The 23,685-nt window shown below is 53.0% G+C and overlaps 1 protein-coding gene across 1 annotated transcript in view; it reads right to left on the reverse strand.

Annotated features, from left to right (window-relative positions):
* Window positions 1–557: 557 nt before the first annotated feature.
* The window catches only part of IGDCC3 (immunoglobulin superfamily DCC subclass member 3), a 110,230-nt gene continuing 87,102 nt past the window's right edge, over window positions 558–23,685 (reverse strand). Inside the window, exons 7-14 of the mRNA XM_075431984.1 lie at window positions 22,421–22,586; window positions 8,740–8,987; window positions 8,213–8,377; window positions 3,194–3,382; window positions 2,848–2,952; window positions 1,600–1,738; window positions 901–1,108; window positions 558–791 (exon numbers count right to left, since the gene is read on the reverse strand). Coding sequence (XP_075288099.1) covers window positions 627–791; window positions 901–1,108; window positions 1,600–1,738; window positions 2,848–2,952; window positions 3,194–3,382; window positions 8,213–8,377; window positions 8,740–8,987; window positions 22,421–22,586 — 1,385 coding nt within the window. The 3' untranslated portion in view covers window positions 558–626. The remainder of the gene's footprint in view (window positions 792–900; window positions 1,109–1,599; window positions 1,739–2,847; window positions 2,953–3,193; window positions 3,383–8,212; window positions 8,378–8,739; window positions 8,988–22,420; window positions 22,587–23,685) is intronic.

A 23,685-nucleotide genomic window follows, 5' to 3' on the forward strand; every position in this document is an offset into this window, starting at 1 on the left:
TTTGACACACACACTCTTTTTTTTTTTTTTCTTTTTTTTCATATTATTTCGAGTCAATATCAGCAAAAAAAGTATCCTGAGAAATAGCATAAGTGTACAAAATCATCAAATCCAGGGAGAGACGACCTTCCCGGGCCTTGATTTTTGGAGTCAAGTTAGAAGGATTTCTCCGAATCCAGTCTTCTGGAAATAAAAAATAGATCCAAAAAGTAGTCCTAAAGCTGCTGATCAGGAAAAAGTCTGGGATGCCAAGAGAAGGAGGCTCCACCGTATCCCCAGTCTGTCAGAGACGGGAGAGTTTGCCAGACTCTGCCGAGGAGTCTTTTAGTTAGCAGCTGCGGGGGAAATCCATCGTGACCAGCCTCGACAAAGCCGTCGTCGGCAGAAATGCGCCGAGAAGCCCGAGAGAGGTCAGAAAGATAAACTTCACAGAGTTTCCAAAAGGCTGTATACATATATATATATTTATATATATATATATATAAAAATAAAGCAAAACAAAAAAATAACAATCAGACCGTAGAAATCTTCAATTGACCTGAGATTGACGACTCGTTGTAAAGACATCACCAGCCGCGGGTTTGGTTTCTGGTAACTCCTACAAGAGGCTTCGAGTCCTGGCAGTTTTATCCTTCATTGGCGGGACCGTGGTCGGGAGCTGGAGCAGGCGGGCTGCCGCCGTGGGGGCTTTTCGGGAGGGGGTCTGGCTGCTCCTCGATGATGCTGAACTCGTCCAGAGGGAGGGTGGACACCTGGGTGTCGTCGTGGGTGGCCGGCGGGCCGCGAGCCGACTGGAGAGAGAGAAGGGGACAACGCAATGACGGTGGCAGGTCACCGATGCTCTTAGACACGCAGCCGCATCTGCATTTCCCAGGCATGCTCCCGTCCCGCTGGACTCACCGTTATTCCCTTGTCCTGCTGCTCCTGGGACGGGGATGCTGGGAATAACCTCTCCAGCTCGTTCATATCCAGTTGCTTTCCGTTCAAGTCCCGGTCGTCCCTGTCCCTGCGAGCGGCCCCGTTCAGGACGTGGCCCGTGGTGCTCCGCTGGCTCCGGGGGATCTGCGGGGTCGACAGCTGCTCCTGCACGTTTTTGCACATCAGCAGCCTGAAAAACGACGAGACGGAGCCTGAGGGTGAGCAAAGCCGGTGCCGAGCCGCCTTCCCTCCCCTGAGCCCGAGCCTGCCTTATCCCTGGGCTACGTTCCTTCGTTCCTTCGTTCCTTAAACCCCTCCTATAAAGTCACGTCTCTTCCCTCGCCGTGAAAGGGCTTTTGGTTTACAGGGAGGGTCAGGGCTTGCCACAGGGACGCTCCTGGGAAATGCCAGGTCCCTCGACGGGGACCGCAGCTGATGGGGTGTATCTGGAGAAGCCCCTTGGGTCTGGGTGCCTGGGAGGGAGGCAGGAGCCGTGCTGCCAAGAGCACCCGGTGCTCCCGGGAGCCGGGCTGTGCAATCGCACACCACGGGATGAGAATCCTGAGAAGCGCATGGCAAAGAGCCCGTCATCGTGCCAGGGGTGCGAGACCCCACATGGGGATACCCACACGGCACTGGGGACCACCACCCCTCGTCAGCAGCAACGCCAGCAACCCCTACCTTCCTCTGTACCCAAACATGAGGAAGAGGATGCAGAAGATGATGCACGTGACGCCGATGTGGATCCCAATGATGATGCCGGTCGTGGAGGTTTTGTTGTTCTGCTCGTCCTTCATGCAGTCGCAAGGAGGATTCAGCACTGCCAGAAGAAGGGGGACAGGGGGTCAGTGGTGCTGTCTGACTGTTGGTCTTCCAGCTTCTGGGGAGCCCAGAGCAAAAGCTGGCGCCTGGGTGGTGCTGGGAGCCGTGTACGGGGCAGAGGAGAGGAGGTGGGGGGTCACTGCCTGCCAAAGCAGCTCCCCTGCTCCTGGCACCCCAGGAAGGCAGTCCCAGCAAGCGCAGGACTGGGAGGTCCCTAGAGAGCCAGCCCAATTACCCGGGCTGCTGTTATTAGCCACAACTAATGAATGAAAAAGACTCCGAAGTTCATTTTTGCAAAACCCCATGCCCGAGGTGGGAGGTGAGAGTTGGCCACCTTGCCAGAGCAGGCGGACGCCTGACGGAAAGCACCGAGCAGGCAGATGCCAGCGAGCTCGGTATTTACTCCAGCACAGACAGAGGAGTAATAACTGTCTCTTGAAGATGTTCCCACTGGAAGGCTTAAAAAGCTTCCAAGAGCAGCAGGATGTTTTTTACACATAGATGAATATGAAAGGTGTGATCAGTTGGAGATTCCCTCTAGAGATTTCCCCTTTTCTGCCACCTATTGCAGTGCTCATGCTCCGCAGCCCCTCTTGCCAGAGCCACGCGCCCTCCCTTGCTGCCACCAGTGAAGGTCAAAATATGCAGGGAAGCTCCAGGAGAGCGGAGATGCTCGGGGCACCACATCTCGCTCGAGGATGGCAGCTCTTAGCTTACGCATGGGGGTTTGGTTCACGCTCACGGCCTCACCTCCAGCTCAATCTCAGGGGACAAAACTGGCCATTACAGGAACGTTTGATTTGTCCTCTCCCCCCCCTTAGTGAAATAGTCACCAGGTTCATCTGTGCTGCAAAGAGGTGTCGGCTCGTTAATACTAACGAGGGCCAATGGGGATGGTGCAAGCCAGGTGGCAGGGAAGCCACCCCTACCAGCACCAGGTGGTCCCAGCCCCGCAGAGTTTCGTTTCGTCATTATTTGTGGTGTTGAAAACAAACGAGAGGCTGAAAATGAGTAAGGGGTGTAGAGCCCTGGGTGTCTGTCAGGCCTCCCCACCTCCCTGCAGAGTGGGTTTCACGAACCACTGCCGAGACTGACATCCCGTCTCACCTGTCCTCTCCACACTTTCCCTCAAGGACACGAAGCGAACGGTTGAATTTCCATCCCCGTGCTGGTTATAGGCGAGGAGCTTGACTTCGTAAACCACCGCCGCATCTGTTTCGATGGAGACACAAGAAGGGCGTTTCAGCCTTAGCCGTTAGCGTTATCTCCCCGCGTGATGCTCACTTAGGAAATGCCAAACACACACAAGATACCACGAACAAGTACCAGCTACTGGGAAAGCACCCCGAAAACCTGGAGGAGAGCTGCAGCATCTCCCATTTAATGGCTGCTCACCTCGACAGGCTCTCCCAGGGTCAGGAGGGGACGCGGCTCAAGCTGTCACCGTACTCACCCAGGTGGGTAATGTTGTACGCTGTCACGTTGCTGGGCAGCAGCACCGGACCTGTGTACTGGGAGAGGTGGACCTTGCGGTAAAACAGCTTGAAGCCTTCGTGCTGGCCCAGTTTGATGGAGGGCTCCCACGTAGCCTGGACGGCGGTGCTGTTAATGACTTTAATAAAGAGGGATGGCATGGCTGGGACTGAAACAGAGAGAAGAAAGACAGTGGGTTGCATGCGCTTTTTTAGTCTGCGTGATGAGAAACCCCCCAGCAGCCTTTCCCTGCGGTCACTGCACCCAAACACATGCTGGATGAGATGATTGAGAAAAATCAGATCAGACCAGCTCCTGGCTTAACAGCTTTGAACTTCTTCAGGGAGCTGTAGGAGTTTCCAAGGGTTGCCTATGCTCGGTTCAGCAAGCAAAGAGGCGACTTTTACACCCTGGTTGCAACCCGATGCTCAGTCCCCTCGGGTCAGGGCAGGAATGCAGAGACTTCGGCAGCGCATTCCCAAATTCCACTTTTGTGCCCTCGCCCTGAGGGTAGCGAGGACCTTTCAGAGTGATTAATCCCCCAGGGAGGAAGCAACCAGAAGGGATGGAGCTGGAGACATCCGTCTTAAAAGCGTGCTGGGTACCTGCACTGGCTTGCAGGGTGCGCGGGAGCTTGTTCTCCCTGTTGGCTTTAGGAGGGAGGTTTGTGACTCTGTGCTGGGGACTTAGGAGAGAACCAGGGCATCTTCGTTAACAGCCCGAGACCCCTGCGCAGCGGTGGCTGTCAGTAGGCAGGCACTTACCTGGCCTTAGGGGCACACGGGGGTTTAGCTGGGGAGATGTCCCTGCTGCTGCCCGGTGTCACCGAGGCCCAAGTCAAAGTCCACCAAGACGCCTTTGGCTCCAGGCAATGCCCCCGAGCCCTGCCCGTGTTCTCGGGGTGTGCTGCAGAGGAGGGTCGTGGCCGTTCCCTCCCCAGTTCCCCAAAAAGCTGCCCAGCTCCATCCTGCCCCATCAGCCCGGGCCGAGCGGCAACGATTTGCCCACCAAAGCCAATTTTCTTGTGAGGTAAATATCTGGATTTTCCAAAGCTGGTTCTGCACAAACCCTGCTCCGGAGCCCTGCGCAGCACTGGGGCACACAGGACCGCATTTCCCTCAAGCCTCCTCCTTCCCCTCTCCCTCCCTTTCTCATACCAAGGCAGAGATGTGTCTCAGCAGGACACATCACTGATGATTTTATTTTTTTTTCCACCTCATTTGCACAAAACACCCCCAGGCCAAATGCTCCCATCAGTTCCCCAGCCTCTGGCACCATTCGGAAGGTGCAAAGCACCCTGCGCTGCAGGCACTGGGAGGGAGAAGGGTTTTCGGGCACTGCTGCACTAAGCGGCGAGCTCGGCTAAACCCTGCAGCAAAAATTTCCAGCAGAACAACAGCCCTGCTTCTCCAGCAGCCTCCAGGCTTTGAGGCAGAGCTGTTTTTCCAATCCCACATAATTACAAGCTCAGAAATTCCTAAATATAAGGATTGTTGGGCTTGCATTGGACCGATGCTGCTTTTTTGCCGCCTTTTTCCCCAAAGGGTCTCTGAAGGCTGAGCAGTGCAGACCCGGCCGTGACGGTGTCCTTTGGCAGAGAGCTCAGCACAGCCCTTTCATGAGCGATGGCGAGAAGCAGATGAAATGTGGCCGTGTCAACCTAAGAGTGACGAGAGCTAAAAAGGGCCCTTCCTCCATTTAATGGGAAAGGCAAAATCGCACAGCACAACAGTTTGCCTTTTCCCAGGCACGGAGAGCTGAAGCTTTCCCACGAGGAGATGTCGGGGAAGGAAAGACCTCTCTCCTGGTGAGCAGGAGGCTCTGGGCAATCCTGTCTCTTCCCCAAGCGATGCTGTCCTTCAGGTTGCACCAGCTTTGCCCAATGCCCTCCGCACAAGCATGGGGAGAGGAACACGTCCCTGCTGACTTGTGAGCATCTCCATGCGGATTCAGGAGGAAAGATTCAGAGAGCAGCTGTCCTAGGTCAGGTTGCTGTGATCCCATCCTGCCTGAGTGCTGCCAGTGGGGGGAAAAAAGGGGCTGAACTACTTCTTCTTGCTAGGATTTATTCCGATATGCATTTCATGGATGGGAAGGTTGTGCTTAGCATTTTCTGGGTGCAAAACAGAGTAAATTCTGTTTATACCGGAATGTACCACTCTTCCCAAGGCTGCGTATTTTTGCAATCCAATTAAATACTCTTTCTTTCTAATTCTCCCAATTCCCTCTAGGCCAAAGCTAGGAATTGTATGGATCCCCCCTCTCAGAAGCTGGGCCCTTGCTGAAAGCATCATTTTCCAAATCACGGGTGAAAACACCACAAAAAAGGGGAATCGCACTATCCCATGGACAAAGAAACACTGATGTGGGCCAGCCTGATTTGTGAAGAGTTGGCTTTATTTTATGGTTGCAGAGCCTTACATTTAATAAAAACCACAAGAATATCTCTCCTTCAAAGTATGGAATATATAGTATTTATTCAAACTTTGAGTATATATATGTATAATACTGATTATATGTATGCACTCGCAGAATGCATGTGCTGTTTTATAAAGTTATTACACAAGGAAGTGTATACAAATGGAGTATATCTGCGTGTGTGCATAAATATACGTACACACACCAGTCTATAGGTGCTTCACAGAAGTATATATAAGACACAATATGGATCTACTATAAGTGAGGCATCTCCCTCATGCTAAGGGCTGGGATACTTGTTTTCCTCTTCCGTGCTGTTTGGAATTTTCCCCAGGTCATTTCAACTTTCTTCTTGAAGGCGTCTTTAGCCGAAGATGACTAAAGGAACAGTCTTCATCCTAGAGAAATGTCAAAAAGTCCTGGAGAAAACCCTAAAAAGCATTAAAAGACAAGAACAAGGAGTGTGCGCTGCTTAATGAAGTGGAGAGTTTGAGATTTAAAATACCACGGCATTTGTGAAACAGCGTAAAGGAGAACGACAGGGACGAGACGGGAGGACCTTCCTAGCGAGAGAGGTTTATGGAGGACAAGGTTCACTTGAGTAGTTTCTCTACGGCGTCTTCCCTTCTGCTTTCCATCCAGAATTATCCCTGGCACAGAGGAAGCAGCACGGCACTTCGAGAAGGTGTTGGAGGCTTCAGCCAAGCGCGCTCTCAGCACATTCCTAGCCCTGAAAAGCTGACCGCCCCGAGCCGAAAGCGGCCCTGCTCCTCAGTACCTTCAGCATATTCCTACTCCAGACAATACCAGTACAACACAGTCACTCAGACTGGTCTCCAGCTGGCAGCATCTCTGCGGGCTGGACCTGGCCGGACCTGGCTGCCGGATCCACACACGGCAGGACACGGCAGCGGGACGGCACAAGGGATGGCAAACGCTGTCCCTTTCTAGGCCGTTAGCACAGATCCGGGGCTCCCCGAGCCCAGGAGAGGCACAGGTCCCCCGTGCACCTCGGGAAGGCATGGCGTGAAACGGCTTGGCAAATCTGCAGTGAAACCTTGATTTGGTGACAAAAGCCACTGGCTCCTGGCTCTCTGACCCTCTCTCTCCTCTGCGAGCGGATGGCAACAAGCACTCGAGTGAAGCAAAGCAAACGAATCAAGCCAGAACTGGGGCTTTTAAATCTCTTTTTATCTTCCTACAAGGCAAACACAAGCTGGGGTTGAGCGATCTTAACCGAGCCAGCTTGTCCATCCTGAACGTGGAGCTAACTGCTGAAGCTTTGCTACACAGGACCAGCCTTTTTTAAAGGATAGCAGAGCAGGACAGTGACGCCTTGAAACTCCAGAAAGCCAGGAAATTTATGAACCCATTACCAGATACCTAACTATTCCTGTCGTGATTGAAGGCAATAATGACAAAAAGTTCTCTCTAGCTTGACCCAGACTTCTGCAGAAACCACCAAGCTCTGTGAAGCATGGCTGGCTTGTAGCTCCAGTAGCTGAACTCATCGTATCGGGTCAAGGAGTTTCAAGTTTTGCCTTAGGTCCCTCTTTCTGTCTCTAAATTGGAAGGGAAAACAAACTCCAAGGGTGACCGATTCCCTGCGGAGTACCAAGGGAAATAAACTTGCAGGGTAACAACCCAGCAGGGCGAGGATTTATTGGTGGCATTGCTTAAATGCTGTAGTAAACATCTGCAAGGGCTGAAAACGGAATGAGAACTGGATCCCCCACCTAGAAGTCAACGCACTCTTTCATTTGAGCCTAAAGAACATCCTCACACCGAAGCCCCTCTCTGCTGCAAATTCATAATTACCGAGTGTTCATGAGAACGATGCAATGCTCCTAAGAAATTAGTCCCAGCATGCGAGACGAGCCAGGATTCAGCGGTGCTGGAGAGGCACATGAGTCTCTACGAAAACGTTCCTAAAATGCCAGCCGACAGATCACGGTGGGGCTGCGGCTTCTGTCTGGTGTCTGTCTGCAAGGGTCCTGCATCGGAGCACCCACTTTCCTACTAACGAAGCTAACTGGTGGCCACGCCTGGGAGGCCAAGTCAGGCAAAAAGCCTTGGAGATCGCTCTAGTTTCCCACTGAAACAGAAGGCTGCTCCACGGGAGGGACTTGTAGGTCAGCTCAGCTCAGCTCTTGTGTGATTTCTCCAGGGCAGAGCAGAAAAAAGTCAAATTTTTAAAAGTGCAGCACCTATCAAGTAAGAGCCAGGAGTACCAGAGCTGCTGGAGGATGCCGAGACGCTGCTTGAGCAGGATTAGCAAGCAGTCTAGGAGAAGCCCAGAGCAGCTGCAATGCATGAGACCAGCCAGCCTCGCGCTCACCCCCCGCTGCAACACCAGCTGTGAGAGGCAATGCCGCGTTTCAGGCGCTCAGTCGACCCCCGTGTAACGATACAAGTGAATTTTACACAACATCCCAGAGTATGTGGAGGAGCAGGAACAAGGAACATCAACACCACAGGCTGCGTGCCAAAGCGCTCCGGAGTGGGTATCGGGGTGACCAGCGCTGCTGCTACGCACAGCCACTTTCAGCATCTGATGGTCCAAGCACAAAGCGTTCCTTACCTTCTCCCAGCGTGCTCACCACCGTGACTTCGGAGGCTTTGCTGGCACCCCGGGAGGTGTAAGCCTTTATATAAAAGCTATAGCTGGTCGAGGGCTCTAAATCAGTCACTAGCTGCTGGAAGGTGCTCTTGCTAACAGCCTCCTGATACTCCATCTCTACGGGATCTGAAGTGCAAAGAAAGAGAGAACAGAGTGCTGTTAGGCTTTGCGAGGTAAAGCGACTAAACAGATGTTGCAAGCAGTAATTTTGGTCCCTAACGTGGAGATGCATCTGCCCACATCATTTTCAGCTTACATTTCTGTGCGCTTTGCCAGAGACCTACGTGGGCAGCAAGACACAGCTTCACCCTCCCCACCCTTTTGGTATTTACAGCAGCGTCACTGCCTCATCTCCGTGTTTTTCAGGAACATGGAGATGATGGAGAACGGGGGGTCTGCCTACTGCGGAGCAGACCTGGTTTGCCTAGCTGCGCTGCTAAATCACGGGACGGCCGAGGATGCTCTGGGCAGTGGGTAGAGCACCGTACCTGCGGCTTTCCGAATGTGCAGCACGTAGCCGATGATCTCCTTGGTGTTCTGCAGAGGCTCTTTCCAAGACACCTGGATGGTGGTTGCCGAGACCGTCTCAGCCTTCACGCTCTGCGGAGGGCCGGGCAGCCCGTCTGCCCACAGGACCGTCAGGCGAGCGCTGGCTTGCGTGGAGCCGGCGCTGTTCTCGGCGATGCACTGGTAGATGGCTTCGTCCGCCTGGTTGATCCCGTAGATGGAGAGCGTGCTGTGCGGGGACACGAGAGGGACATCACCTCACCGAGCGCTCGGCAGCGGATCTCCCTCCCCTCCAGCCATGCTGTGGCCCCCACGATGGCTCTTACAGCAGGGCATCCCCCATGGCTCTGTTTCCACAGAAAGCTTCCGGGAAGCTGCGGGCTGGTGCTTTTGGGGGAGGAAAAGCCCGGAGGCAGACGCATCATTCCCTGGATCCTGTGACCAGGCAGATTCTCTCTGTCTCGATTTGCAGAGACCGTGGTTCAAGTACAGCCAGACGGGAACTGTAATGATGAGCCAGCAGTGTGCCCTGGCTGCCAGGAAAGCTAATGGGATCCTGGGGTGCATTAGGAGGAGTGTGGGCAGCAGGGCGAGGGAGGTTCTCCTTCCGCTCTACACTGCCCTAGTGAGGCCCCATCTGCTGTGCTGTGTCCAGTTCTGGGCCCCCCAGTTCAAGAAAGATGAGGAGCTACTGGAGAGAGTCCAGTGGAGGGCTACGAGGATGAAGAGGGGACTGGAGCATCTCTCCTACGAGGAGAGGCTGAGGGAGCTGGGCTTGTTCAGCCTGGAGAAGAGAAGGCTGAGAGGGGACCTTAGAAATGCTAATAAATATCTGCAGGGTGGGGGTCAGGAGGACGGGGCCAGACTCTTTGCAGTGGTGCCCAGCAACAGGACAAGGGGCAATGGGCACAAACTGAAGCAGAGGAAGCTCCAGCTGAACCCGAGGAAGAACTTCTTCCCTCTGAGGGTGACGGAGCCCTGGCCCAGGCTGCCCAGGGAGGTTGTGGAGTCTCCTTCTCTGGAGATATTCCGGACCCGCCTGGACACGGTGCTGTGCAGCCTGCTCTGGGTGACCCTGCTTCAGCAGGGGGTTGGGCTGGGTGACCCACAGAGGTCCCTCCCAACCCCGAACGCTCTGTGATTCTGTGGGACGCAGGGAGGCACGGGGAATGGCAGGATCTGAAGCCCTGAATTCAGGAAGACGCCAGCCATGCTACAGAGACGTCTTTGTGGCAAGTGCATCCATACACCAAAACCAGCTTTAACTGGCTTAGCTCCAGTACACACCAGTGAGACGCATCCAGGCACCGCGCACAGTTGCTAAGCCAAGTCTAATCAAGTGCAGCCAGAAAGCCCTCTGGTGATGCTCTAATTGCGTTATAGCACATTAGAGCAGTCTTAGGGTAACACTGGGAACAGCTGACTTATCCGGCAGGGTGATGGCCGCAGCTCCTGCCCCTGCATTTTCCGAAACACGATCACCACGAGCCAAAAGCCAAAGCTTACAAGCAAGTCGCAGGTTTGGTCTCCAAAACCTCTGAGCACGTTTTTTGATGTTGGCGCAGCAAAGCTTGCTCCCCCATGGCAGCAAGCAGGACGGTTCCTCCAGCCTGCTGCCAGGGGCCTCCACGCCAGGCTCAGCAGCTGGGTTCAGCCTCCAAGATAACGACAGGCACTGGCTGCCCTGGTGGAAAACACCCCTAAAGGAGGGGGGAAAACCCAGCCACGTACCAACGCCCCAAATGAGCGCGTTCCTGAGCACGGTGCCCATCGCCGCACTACCTCCAGGAGGGGTGTTCAGTGCCTTGGTGGGCACAGGGACAACCAGAGCCCACGTACATGCGGGCAGCTGAACCGAAGGCCCTTTCTGCACTGCGTGACCCTCCAGCAATGGCTGCGTACAACCGGAGCAAGCTCAGGGCCAGCCCAGGGGTTGCACTGCCCAATATCTTTAAAACAACATCAGCAAATACTGACTCAGAAATAACCGTGCAACACATTGGCTCCATCTTGCCATTCAGCGTGCGAAACAGCTTTTCTTAATAACATTTGTTCACAAACAGGGACCCGAATGAAAGCCCTGCTCTCTCCGGGGCTTGCTCCCTTCCTCAGAAATCAAGCCTGGAGCAACGCCATCCAATTTGTGACTACCCAGCAGACGCAAGGCCACATAAACAAACACCCAGTGGGTCTCCCTTCCAAGATACGGGGCAGGGAAGTCTCACCACACTGTGTCCAGCTCCGAGCTGGGTGTGGAAAGGCAGCCTTTGACATCGGAGAAGTTTTTACCAAAAACCGTCTTGAGGCAGCAGCTCAGGTTATGGTACAATATGGTTAGGATGCCTTTAGTCCTGTGAGGATGTTCTCACAAACAGGGCATCCTGAGGAACCTTTTGGAAATGAAGTTCTGGTAGGGGCCCACATTGGACTACCTAAACCTGGGGACAGCTTTGACACCACTGTAAATTATATTTGTTGCTGCAGATTGTGGGGAGTGACCAGTCACAGAATCACAGAATCACAGAATCACAGAATAGTAGGGGTTGGAAGGGACCTCTGTGGGTCATCTAGTCCAACCCCCCTGCCGAAGCAGGGTCACCTACAGCAGGCTGCACAGGATCTTGTCCAGGCGGGTCTTGAATATCTCCAGAGAAGGAGACTCCACAACCTCCCTGGGCAGCCTGTTCCAGTGCTCCGTCACCCTCAGAGGGAAGAAGTTCTTCCTCATGTTCAGACGGAACTTCCTGTGCCTCAGTTTGTGCCCATTGCCCCTTGTCCTGTCACTGGGCACCACTGAAAAGAGCTTGGCCCCATCCTCCTGACACCCACCCTTCAGATATTTGTAGGCATTTATAAGGTCCCCTCGCAGCCTTCTCTTCTTCAGGCTGAACAAGCCCAGTTCCCTCAACCTCTCCTCGTAGTGGAGATGCTCCAGTCCCCTCACCATCCTCGTAGCCCTCCGCTGGACTCTCTCCAGTAGCTCTTCATCCTTCTTGAACTGGGGAGCCCAGAACTGGACACAGTACTCCAGATGAGGCCTCACCAGGGCAGTGTAGAGGGGAAGGAGAACCTCCCTCGTCCTGCTGGCCACACTCTTCTTGATGCACCCCAGGATCCCATTGGCTTTCTTGGCAGCCAGGGCACACTGCTGGCTCATGGTTAACCTGTCGTCCACCAGGACACCCAGGTCCCTCTCCGCAGAGCTGCTCTCCAGCAGGTCCACCCCAAGCCTGTACTGGTGCATGAGGTTGTTCCTCCCCAGGTGCAGGACCCTGCACTTGCCCTTGTTGAACCTCATCAGGTTCCTCTCTGCCCAGCTTTCCAGCCTATCCAGGTCACGCTGAATGGCAGCACAGCCTTCCGGTGTATCTACCACACCTCCCAGTTTGGTGTCGTCAGCAAACTTGCTGAGGGTACATTCTAACTCTTCATCCAGGTCGTTGATGAAGAAGTTAAACAAGACTGGGCCCAGTACTGACCCCTGAGGGACACCACTTGTCACCAGCCTCCAACTAGACTCAGCGCCGCTGATGACAACCCTCTGAGTTCTGCCATTCAGCCAGTTCTCTATCCACTTCACCAACCACTCATCCAGCCCACACTTCCTCAGCTTCCCTAGGAGGATATCATGGGAGACTGTGTCGAAAGCCTTGCTGAAGTCAAGGTAGATAACATCCACGGCTCTCCCTTCGTCTACCCAGCCAGTCATGTCATCGTAGAAAGCTATTAGATTGGTCAGGCATGATTTCCCCTTGGTGAATCCATGCTGACTACTCCCGATAACCTTCTTTTCTTCCACTTGCTTCATGATGGCCTCCAGGATAAGCTGCTCCATCACCTTTCCTGGGATGGAGGTGAGGCTGACCGGCCTGTAGTTCCCTGGGTCCTCCTTCTTGCCCTTTTTGAAGATTGGAGTGACATTGGCCTTTCTCCAGTCCTCGGGCACCTCTCCTGTCCTCCAGGACCTCTCAAAGATGATGGAGAGTGGCTCAGCAATGACATCCGCCAGCTCCCTCAGCACTCGTGGGTGCATTCCATCGGGGCCCATGGATTTGTGGACATCCAGATCACTTAAGCGATCCCTCACACAGTCCTCCTCGACCAAGGGAAAGTCGTCCTCTTTGTAGGCTTCTTCTCTTACCTCCGGGGCCTGGGATTCCTGAGGGCCAGTCTTAGCACTGAAGACTGAAGCAAAGAAGGCATTCAGTAGCTCTGCCTTCTCCGCATCCTCCGTCACCAGGACACCCGCCTCATTCAGCAGCGGCCCCACATTGTCCCTAGCCTTCCTTTTGCTGCTGATGTAGTTGAAGAAGCCCTTCTTGTAGTCCTATAGATAAGCTATAGGATATACCCCCCAGCACTGAATAAAACACTGCTCACCACTGCCTCCCCTTCCATTCCAGAGCATCATCCTGCATGCACCACTCTGGATTAATCCCTGTTTGCGTATTTGTATTTCCAGTCCTGCCCAGGTCGTTTGAACTGTGGTTTGCTTCTGGCTTGGCATGAAAGCTTGGGAGACCACGATGCCTCCAAGCTTCAGCATCATCTCGTTGGCTTACGCCACAGCTCGCATGAGGGTTTTGGTTGCCATATTTCTGCAAGAAATGACCTGAACCTAGCCAAATCCACAGCCCCCACTTCCTTCTAGGGAGAAATAAATCATTTTCTTCTCCTGCAGTGAATTCCAGGTGGACTTCGGAATTGACTGCACCCCTGCTCATGCAAGGGGCACTTCACGGCTTCTTGGGAGTCACAGTCAAAGCTGCCTTTTATGTAAATGAAAAATTGTACATAGAAAGTGGAAATGATAAATAACTTGCCACTGCCTGCCTGTACGTCAGAACGAATGCTGCTTCTAATTGCAGAAAAATATTGGTCTTCCTATATTAAAATTTATTATTGCTGTTGATTTAACATTCATATTTCTGCCTTGCAAATTATCGGGGCCATGGTGAATGAGCAAATGTTTAACAGTCATCTATTTATGTCCTGTGCCTTTGTTTCCTTGGAAACATTGTAAATGGAATATCAAATGTGATGGTTTCAGCTGATACGGTGATTTTAGAGAACCAGCCCTAAGCTCCCCTCGTAGCCACGGGCTCGGCGTGTCTGATTAAATGGAAGGAGAAAGGCAGAGCTGGGGGGGGGGGAGCAGGGAGGAAGGACCCCGATGTGTGGCTCAACTGTGTCAACCAGGGCTGATGCCTGCGAGGACAGATGGCAGCAGGCAGGGTCACGCCGCCCCGCGCCGCACTTGCAGCTCGGCGTAAAGCAGATGTGCGGAGGGAGCAGCAGCGCTTCCTTCTGCCCCGTCAATGCAGGGATTATTTCCACGCGGCCGCTGGGCATCTGGGCACCCAGGAGCAGCCCGGCTGGGCTGGCGCGCAAGTCGAGAGCAGCGTTAAGCTTCCCAAGCACAAAGCAGCCCGGGAACAACGAGGACTATTTAGGTTCCACTGCCTCCAAGAGTATTTCTTTGCTTTACATGGAGAGAGGAGAAGATGCGGAGGAGGGAAGAGGGGATCCCGGCTGGAAAGCGGTGCAAGGAGCCTGATGGCAACAGGATGATGCTGGGGCCAAAGACATCTCTCTCCTGGGAGGATTAAGGGCTGAGCAAAGCTCGCCTTGTGCAACCCAGGCGATGCGCTGGATGCCAGTGGTCCTGGTGCAGGACAGCACTTGGCCACTGCGACCCGGAGCTGGGCAGTGCCTCGGACATCCCTGCTGCCTCTCTGCATAGGTCTCATGGCGGCCAGTAACACTGTCACGCACAGTCAAGTCAGAAGAAATAAATAAAATACATTTCTGCAAAGTGGACATGGCAGGTGGCTGGAAACTTGCTTCAGGCTTTGAAAAGTTCATTTTCACTGAGGTTTACCAGGCTGTGTTTGGACGTACCGTGCAGTAGGAGCCTTGGTCGTCCGTTACCTGGAACGATGTGCAGGCAACGGGGTCAGTAAAACAACCGGATTTTTGGCTCTGCCTACAAACCTGGATAAGGAGCACAAACCAACTGTGGAGAAGTTGGCGAGCAGAATGCCCAGCATCCAAACACCAGCTTCATGAGAGTAAGGGTTTTGCCTCTCTGTGTCCTCTAAAGGCGGCTGCCGAGCTCCCTGCAAGCCCCGGCGTGAGCTTTGAAGCACGCCGGTAGCTGCGATGAGGAGGCCAGGAGCTGGCAGCGAGTTACATGAACCCCAGCATCATCCCAGCTGGTACCTCTGCTGTGCATCCGTTTTCATCTTCACTCTTGACAAATTCATCCTGCCTTCGCCCACCGCTTCACCCCCCGGGATGCGGAGGGTGCGGCGCAGCAGGGTCAGGGCTCGGTCCAGCAGCTTTCCCAGGTTTGGTTGCTTTTTGTCTTTTTCTTTTTTTTTTTAAGGAAGCTCAAACAAAAGGAAAATATGTAGTTGCTGTGCGAGGAGGGGCAGAGCGTCTCTGGGCGTCAACCATCTGAAATATGCAGTGTCCTTTTATTTCTTCCCGTCAACAGGAAAAAAAATCTGCCACTTTGGGACATCTGCTGTTGGAAAACTTCCCCGCAAGTGCCAGACCGGCAGCGCCGCGAGCACGTCAGACGAGGCGAGATGCCAGAAGGCTTTCTGCTGGTCACCAAAGCCGCTCGGCGAGCCGAGGGCTCCGTCACATCTCCGCACAATGCCCTGACAGGCAGTGATGGAAGTGGGGAGAGGAGCCGCTGCAGATTCACACCCGGCTGAGCTGAAACGAGAGGCCTCCGCTGCTCGAAAGCCACGGTGTTCCCAAGCTGTCTTCCCAGCTCACAGGCAATCAGGATGACTGATCTGGCTCGGGTCAGGGGTCCGGGCCGGTGACCGGAGATCGGCTTTCCAAAGGCTCCTCTGAAAAAGTCTGAGAACTGAAGGAAGCCTCTTCATCGATTCAGCAGCACAAAGAAGAAGAGGGGCCCATCTGGAAGGATATCAGCATGCGCGCGCACACGGGCCCACAAAAGAGGGAGTGTGATGAAATTAATGCCCAGAGCGGGCTGGGGCTAGCGGGGAGAGCATTTTCAGCGCCGGCAGCCACAGAAAGCCACCAGCGCCGCATTCAGACAGCCCGTCCCCGTGCCCTGCTCTGCCTCCATTTGTTACGGGTCGCGTTGTGCCGCGCTGCACCGAAGGAACCGCTCCTGGGCTGCCGAAAGGAGCCTTCTTCCCTCCAGGGCTGGTGGTTGGCAGCTTTGCAGAAACGCCCGGTATTTTGAAGGTTGCCTCGCACAGGCTGAGAATAGGGTGCAAAGCTTGAAGAGTGACGCTCAGCAGCTCAGAGGGACACTGCATTTATCACAGAATCATAGAATCATAGAAAGTTTTGGGTTGGAAGGGACCCCTAGAGGTCATCTAGTCCAACCCCCCCGCAGCGAGCAGGGACACCGCTAACTAGATCAGGGTGCTCAGAGCCCTGTCCAACCTGGTCTTGAATGTTTCCAGGGATGGGGCCTCCACTACCTCTCTGGACAACCCGTTCCAGTGTTTCACCACCCTCATTGTAAAGAATTTCTTCCTTATATCCAGCCTATACCTACCCTGTTTTAGTTTAAAACCATTACCCCTCGTCCTGTCACTGCTGTCTCTACTAAAAAGATTGTCCCCATCTTTCCAATTCGCCCCCAGCCCTCTCCAAGCATGTCCTCCAGAAATTAAACCGGTGCCAGATGAAAGGGCCGGCATATTTTCAGCCTTACAAAGCTGGTTAGAGATGGTGCTCCTTCTCACACCCCTGGGAGAGGACAGAGTCCGGCAGGATGGGAATTTGGCTGCACGGTGTGTTTTCTGCGAATGGGACGTTGCGAACGGCGTCACATTTGGTACAGGAAGCACAGCAGTGGCACCATGTCATGCAGACCCTTCTTTGCTGGCTTCATGACAGTGTCTTGACATGACGCACGCTGAGCCCTTCTGGGAACTCGCCACTGCTCAGGCACCACGCTGGGGACAAGCAGTGGCTGGCTCAGCTCCACGATCCAACTGGACACCAAGTCTCTAGCCTTGGTGGCTCTGGGTCCCTTGGTTCAGCATCAGAGGTGGTCTGAGCCTTCCCGGGTGGGAAAGGTGGAGCTGTGTCCTCCCATCCCTGCAGAGCTGGGAAGGGCACCCTGGCACAGCCTGGAGACAACAGCCAGAGCTCTTCATTACAAGACTTGCTGGTTATCTGGCGAACACGCTGGCTGCCACTCCATCCGTTTTCATGAGCCAGAGAGTGCAATCACAGACTTAACTGAATCCTGCCCCAGGGAGGGAGCAGAAAAGTCTTTGCATCTGCAGGACTGCAGGGAAACACAGAACCTCTCAGGAAAAGCTACTGGAAGGGCGGGCAGATGGAACAGGTTGCCCAGAGAAGCTGCGGCTGCCCCCTCCCTGGAAGTGTTCAAGGCCAGGTTGGATGAAGCTCTGAGCAACCTGGGCTGGTGGAAGATGTCCCTGCTCATGGCAGGGGGGTTGGAACCAGATGATCTTTAAGGTCCCTTCCAACCCAAACCATTCTATGATTCTATGCCTATGTTGGTAGGACTGCTAATGGCAACAGCTGGGAGAGCGATTGGCTGCTAAATGAAAGTCCCCCAAACCTTCTTCCCAGCAAGGGGCACGGGTGTTGGAGAGGAAAAGGACCCAGCCTAATCCAGGGGAGGCTGAGTCTCACGACGGGCTCAGTCCTGCCTTGACGGCTCCTGTATAAGGACCAGCCCCTGCAGATGTGTTTTGCTGTATGCAACAGTTTGAAGAAACACTTAAAACCCTGAATCGGTCGGGCACTTCAAGAGTAGTTCAGTGGAGCAGCACACAGAGAAGAATGACACAAGCAACGTGGTAGCAAAATAGCTGCAGCCACATGAGAAGGAGAGACTGGTGCCTGTCACTGTCGGCTGCTCCGGGGCTGCTGCAGATCTCTCCCACGGGATCCCTGCTCAGTGCAGGGAAGGCAGGATCACGCTGATGCCCCAGTGCTTAGCGGGACTTTGGATGCTTGTGCGGAGACCCTCCTTGCGAAGGCCATTTCCACGTGTCTTCCAAACAAAGTCAAACCCAGAAACTGTTCTTAAATCAGGAGCAGCTTGTTCACATCCCAGCCCTCCACGTACTTTGTCATGCTTCTGGGAACTGAAATATGATTTGCTATACGGTACCCTTCCCATAACCACCAACAGTCTTCAAACTCATTGCATAAATAACCTGCAGGCTTGCCTGTCCTCCCTTAAGGTGTCCAAATCCCTACAAATTCAAGGCTTTGTGGGGTGCGTGTGTGCCACGAAGGGACGTACAAACCCATCTGCATCTCTCCGCACCCAGCTAACGTGGGTTTTATAGAAAAAAGCCACCTTGTGAATGACAGGCTCTGGTTTCCCTGGGTTTGGTACCGAAAGGGCTGTCTGGTGCCAAGTGCTTGGATGTTTGTGCTTGATGGTTGCTCCCCGTATCTGCGCTAGGATTAAGCAGCACGACAAGTGCAGGCAAAGAAAAGTTGTCCCGAAATTTGTTTGCGAAGGAATATATCCTCTGATGAACCTTGGGCATTCGCGGCCCTTGAAGCGAGTCATTCCCAGAGCACTAAAACAAGTGCAAACCAGTGAGGAAGAATTTAAAAAGGAGACAGTTCATAAGCAAAGGTCACCGAGGAGAGCAAACGCCACCTGAGCCCAGGTTCTAACGAAGCCTTTTTCCGGTGGAACAAATGAAGTCCCTTAATTACCATTTTGTAAATAAAATCTTCTTGGAAAATCAATATTTAGAGCCTGCCTTCTCTGAAGATGGTGGCCTTTGTTCCTTGCTATTACGGCAATATAAACCCCATAGTGTGATATACTTCTGGCTGAAAATTACCCCCCTGAACCTGATTGGGTCAAAGGAAGAAAAGCAATAAACCTTTCAGAGCAGCAATCCGGGTACTATTTCATGCTTCCTTGTAAATTCTGAAATAATAACCTAGAAAGAATGATTTTACACAAGCCCACGATTAACTCAGCCGGTAACTGCCCCTTCCTCCTGCAGTGATACGCCTGCTTTTGGGCCGGGCTGGCCACGCCGGGTGGGAATTTTGCTGGAAATGCCCATCACACCTCTCAGGCATTTGAATCGTGATCGATCCTTATCACCCCAGGAACAATACAGGCAAAATGGCATCCCTGATCAACAGAGAGGGACGGACCCTGCAGCTGCTGGACACGGGGACGGCCCCACCAAAGTCAAAAAGGCTCTATCAGCTTCTCCATCCAAGAGCATGGTCCACCGCAGCATTACTCCACCAGCTATCGGCCCCATCCCCAACTGGGGAATCGCACGGCAAGGCAGCCCCATCGTCAGCTCCGTCAGCGATTTTTATTCACAGCTTTTAATGGAAAACCCCACAATTCCCTGTGCCTGAGCCTTCATGCATTTTTCATTAACAATTATCCGCTATCCCCGAACTGCTTTTGATTTTTGCTAATCATCGATTGGGTATTTTGTTCCCACACAGCTGGCATTTTCAAAACATAACAACCACCTCTGGAGAGGGCGCAGCAGAAGGCTGATCTTTAATGCTAATGTGCCCAGAAACCGTCAGCACACCAAGTGATGAGAATTCACATCTGAGGGACCACGAGGAAAGAGGTATTTATCGGACGCAGGCTGTGAGGCTTGTTTTATTGTGCTGAAAGGCTGGAAGTTGCTTGGCAAATGACCGTCTGATGTTGCACCGGCAGCCACATCCCATCTGCAGTGAATCCAGCCCTGAAGCTGCTGTCCCATCTCAACTGATGATGGGCTTCCGAAGTCCCTGACCTCGAGGGTTTGCTCTCCTTGGGTTTGCAGTTACTGCATATGAGACAGCTTGGGGTGACGCAGATGCCAAAGGGCCCTTCACAACCTTGCAAAGCAGCGGTTTGATGGACCGATCTTCCCCACCGGCTGTGGGTTTGTGCCCACAGGAGCGATGCCTCAAGCTTGCAGGAGCAGAGCGGCGTCTGAACGCGCCGTGTTCTGCAGGTCCGGACCTCACTTCTAGCTGTGTCCGCTTACAAGAAGGAGGTTGCTCATAATGATGCATTTTGCAATCAATTAGCACATGATATGATTTGGGATGATTTACTCTTTTTTTCTAAAAATCCCTTTGGGGGCATTCAGACCTTTATTGCCACATTAAGCAGAGTTTTAATCCAAATGAATTTTCTAGGAAACCATGTAATCTAATTAAAAAGCTCATAGTGCAGTTTAGTGGCTTCATTACCAGTAGATTCGAGATCCATCTTTACAAGGACAAATATTTTCCAAGTGCAATAATCTGATATATCCAAGGCACAATCACAAACTGATTCTGCCTGGAACTAAGCGGGTTACAGCACGTAGTCATGCCCATGAGAATGAAACAAAGGACAACTTGAAAAAGCTCAGAAAATACTCCAGCCTTGATCTGTTTCTTCCAATTCATGGAGCACCCAGCTTTGCTGTGCCAGCAAGGGGATTCTTCAGACTGACAGCTTTGGAAACCACCAGGCATGGCCACTTGCCTGAAGCTGGAGGCCGGAGTAGACCAAGACTAGCGCGAAAGAAGCCAAAAGTTCAACATCGTCGAGTACGACGGCCTTAGGGCTCAGCTTTACAATCACGTTACTATAGCTTGAGAAGATGCCACGTGTCAGCTGAGCCCCAGTAACGGGCTGAGCTCCCCCAGCCCGTGCCAGATGCAATGTCATCTGATCATCTAGCTCGCAGTGGAAAAGACTGACGCTAAATTGCATTAAATGATTGCCATAAGAAAATAATTACTGCCATGTTCACCGAGTCGCAGTTCACATGCACGTGTAGCGCAGCTCCAGGCACCTGGCCAGGAGGCACGACCATGAACACAGACCCTGTTTTGACTTTCCTCAAACAACGAAGAGGAATGATTTCACAGGCAAGACATCTGGGCGAGACACAGAGCTGGATTCACTGTGAGTTTTGTCATGGATTTAATGACCGCTTGTAAAGCCTTCGGTCACTTCTGACTCTGCTTCTCTGCTTCCTGGTCGATAAAAGCGGACGCACTAATTTCCCTTCTCCTGTTTCTGCTCTGTTCGTACCGTAACAGCAGACATGCCTCAGAAACCCACGCAGTGAATTACAAGACCACGAGCCTGGACTGAGTGGCATCGCTCTGTGCACACATAAAGTCCCCTGAAGCTCTAAAAACTTCCAGCTCAGAGAAAACTTCCACTGACTGAGAAGACTTTATTGCAACTCATACCTTATCCTTCCTGCAACTCATATCCTTCCCTCTTTCATACAACAAAGCTTTAAAAAAGCCTCAAACCTCAAAACAATAAGCCGTATTACAGAGAAACTTTAAAAAATAAAAGCATTGTTCTCTCTTGAGGGCCAAGCCATGGTGCCCGCAAAGCACTTCCCAACTGAAGGTCCGGACCCTCCAGCGAGGCTGGGTAGTTGCAGTCCTGAGACACATTTGTTAATGCAGATATAGCAGCTATATGGACACCAGAGAGTACAAATCTCTACCAATAATTCAGGTTTACAGCACAGGTACTATTATTTTTCAGTATACTGTTCCATGCTATTTCCATAGAAACTGTGTTGTCAACTCGTAATTTTCACACTAAGTGCATCCCACCGTATTATTTTCTCAGTACAAACATCCCCATCCCCTCGTACGAAAAACGCAGTTATTTAGTAGTCAGAGAAAACACTGCTCCCCAGTGAGATAAAAGGCTGAAGTTTAGTGAAAGGCAGCTTCCACGCAAATATTATTTCAAATGTATTCGCATTTGCACACCCAGGCAGGTCAACGTTCAGAGATTAAAGTGTCGTTCCTCCACTGTGGAGTGAGCGTGGTCCCTGTCAATTCCAGGGACAACATTTGGTCCTTCCAGATGTACCCCAATGATGATCAGGACTGAAGGCAAACTTTTGCTGGGTTCCTGCATCATCAGTGAAAGCCTAACGCTGATGTCCTGGTACGACAAAGCACGAAGCGCTGAAATGTAAGCCTGCAAAGTGCAGCTCGTAGGACCCGAGCAGTGCTTTAGTTATCAAAGCCCAAATCCACAGACCTGCTCCTGAACATTACCCCCCTCACATCAGCTCTTTGCTAATGCAGAAAAAAAAGCAAGCCAACAACTCTCCCACTTCCCTTTCCACTGAGTCTACGTAGTCCAAAACCACGGCTTTTAATTCAGCCTCCCTCAAAAGCAGGGTGAGGGAGCATCGCATCAGCCCGAGGGATGCGTGACAGCAACCCACCTCGCCCGCCGAAGCCGAGCCAACTCTGAAGCACTCCCTTTTCAAGGTGCTCAAGCAGCAGGGCTGCAGTCTCTCTGGATCACTCACGCCCATCTCAGCCTCAAGCACGTTAGCCGTTGCCCAGCGCAACGGGGCTACGGCGAGAGCAGGGCTTGCACATCTCACCAGGACGTGCTGCACACCCCACTGCTCTCGGCCAGCCTTCACCACCCGGTCCAAAATCCTCGAACCCGCCATCCGCGCAAAAGTTGAAGCCGGTGTCGGCCGACTTGCTCTTCGCCCAAGAATGATCCCTGCAGGGACAGCTACTTCTAGATCATCAGGCAGGTGATGTCAGTGCTCCATGTGTGCAGACTGACACCGGGGAATGGCACAACCCAGCTGGGCGTCTCACACCGCCAGCGGCCAGTGCCCGAGGACTTACCTGTTGTTATTCTTCAGCTTAATGTGGTCGCTGGTCTCCAGGATCTGCCCGTTCCTCAGCCAAGTGATCTGCGGGGGGGGTTCCCCTTGGGCCACGCACGTGAAGATGGCAGTAGTCCCCACGGGCCTGGAAATGGACTGGGGATGCTGCACGAACTCTGCGGGAGCTGCAAGGAGGAAGGAGAAGCAGGATGAGAAAAGTCATGATGATCCCACTTTATCCTGGTGCAAAGAGCAACCTCGTAGGAGGAGTGTGGGCAGCAGGTCGAGGGAGGTTCTCCTTCCCCTCTACACTGCCCTGGTGAGGCCCCATCTGCAGTGCTGTGTCCAGTTCTGGGCTCCCCACTTAAAGAAAGATGAGGAGCTACTGGAGAGAGTCCAGTAGAGGGCTGCGAGGATGGTGAGGGGACTGGAGCATCTCTCCTATGAGGAAAGGCTGAGGGAGCTGGGCTTGTTCAGCCTGAAGAAGAGAAGGCTGATAGGGGACCTAATAAATGCTTATAAATATCTCAAGGGTAGGTGTCAGGAGGACGGGGCCAGAGTCTTTCCAGTGGTGCCCAGCGACAGGACAAGGGGCAACGGGCACAAACTGAAGCAGAGGAAGTTCCGTCTGAACATGAGGAAGAACTTCTTCCCTCTGAGGGTGACGGAGCCCTGGCCCAGGCTGCCCAGGGAGGCTGTGGAGTCTCCTTCTCTGGAGATATTCAAGACCCACCTGGATGCGGTGCTGTGCAGCCTGCTCTGGGTGACCCTGCTTCAGCAGGGGGTTGGGCTGGGTGACCCACAGAGGTCCCTGCCAACCCCTACCATTCTGTGGTTCTGTGATTCTGTAGCTTGGGCTTCGATAAGCCTTGTCTGCCTGGGAACATGGCTTACTTGGCCAGCCCACAGCACAGGCAGCAGATAACTGGTTTGGATGGTGTGTCTGTAGTCAATGCAGTGCTGCAATGAGGTTGCCCATCCTGGCAGTCACGGCTTCACAGAAGGCACCTGGAGACAGCTCAGTGCCGTATGGAGAGCCAATGTGAGTCCCGCGGGGTTCAGGCAAACAGCCACAGGCTCTAAACCCACTCACCTCTCCCCACTTTCCCACCGAAAGCAACCCCAGTGCTGCAAAATAATCCATATCTGAACAAAGGTTATTTAAAAATGCCTCCTGCCTGTTAGGGGAGCTGGCTGGCAGGTCAGCAGTCTCTGGTTGTTTGCACAGACATAAAATGGGAAGAATGCATAACCCTTCGTAAGGCATGGCATCACGCAGGGCCC

This window comes from Opisthocomus hoazin, chromosome 10 (genome assembly GCF_030867145.1).
Source record: "Opisthocomus hoazin isolate bOpiHoa1 chromosome 10, bOpiHoa1.hap1, whole genome shotgun sequence".
NCBI lineage: Eukaryota > Metazoa > Chordata > Aves > Opisthocomiformes > Opisthocomidae > Opisthocomus > Opisthocomus hoazin.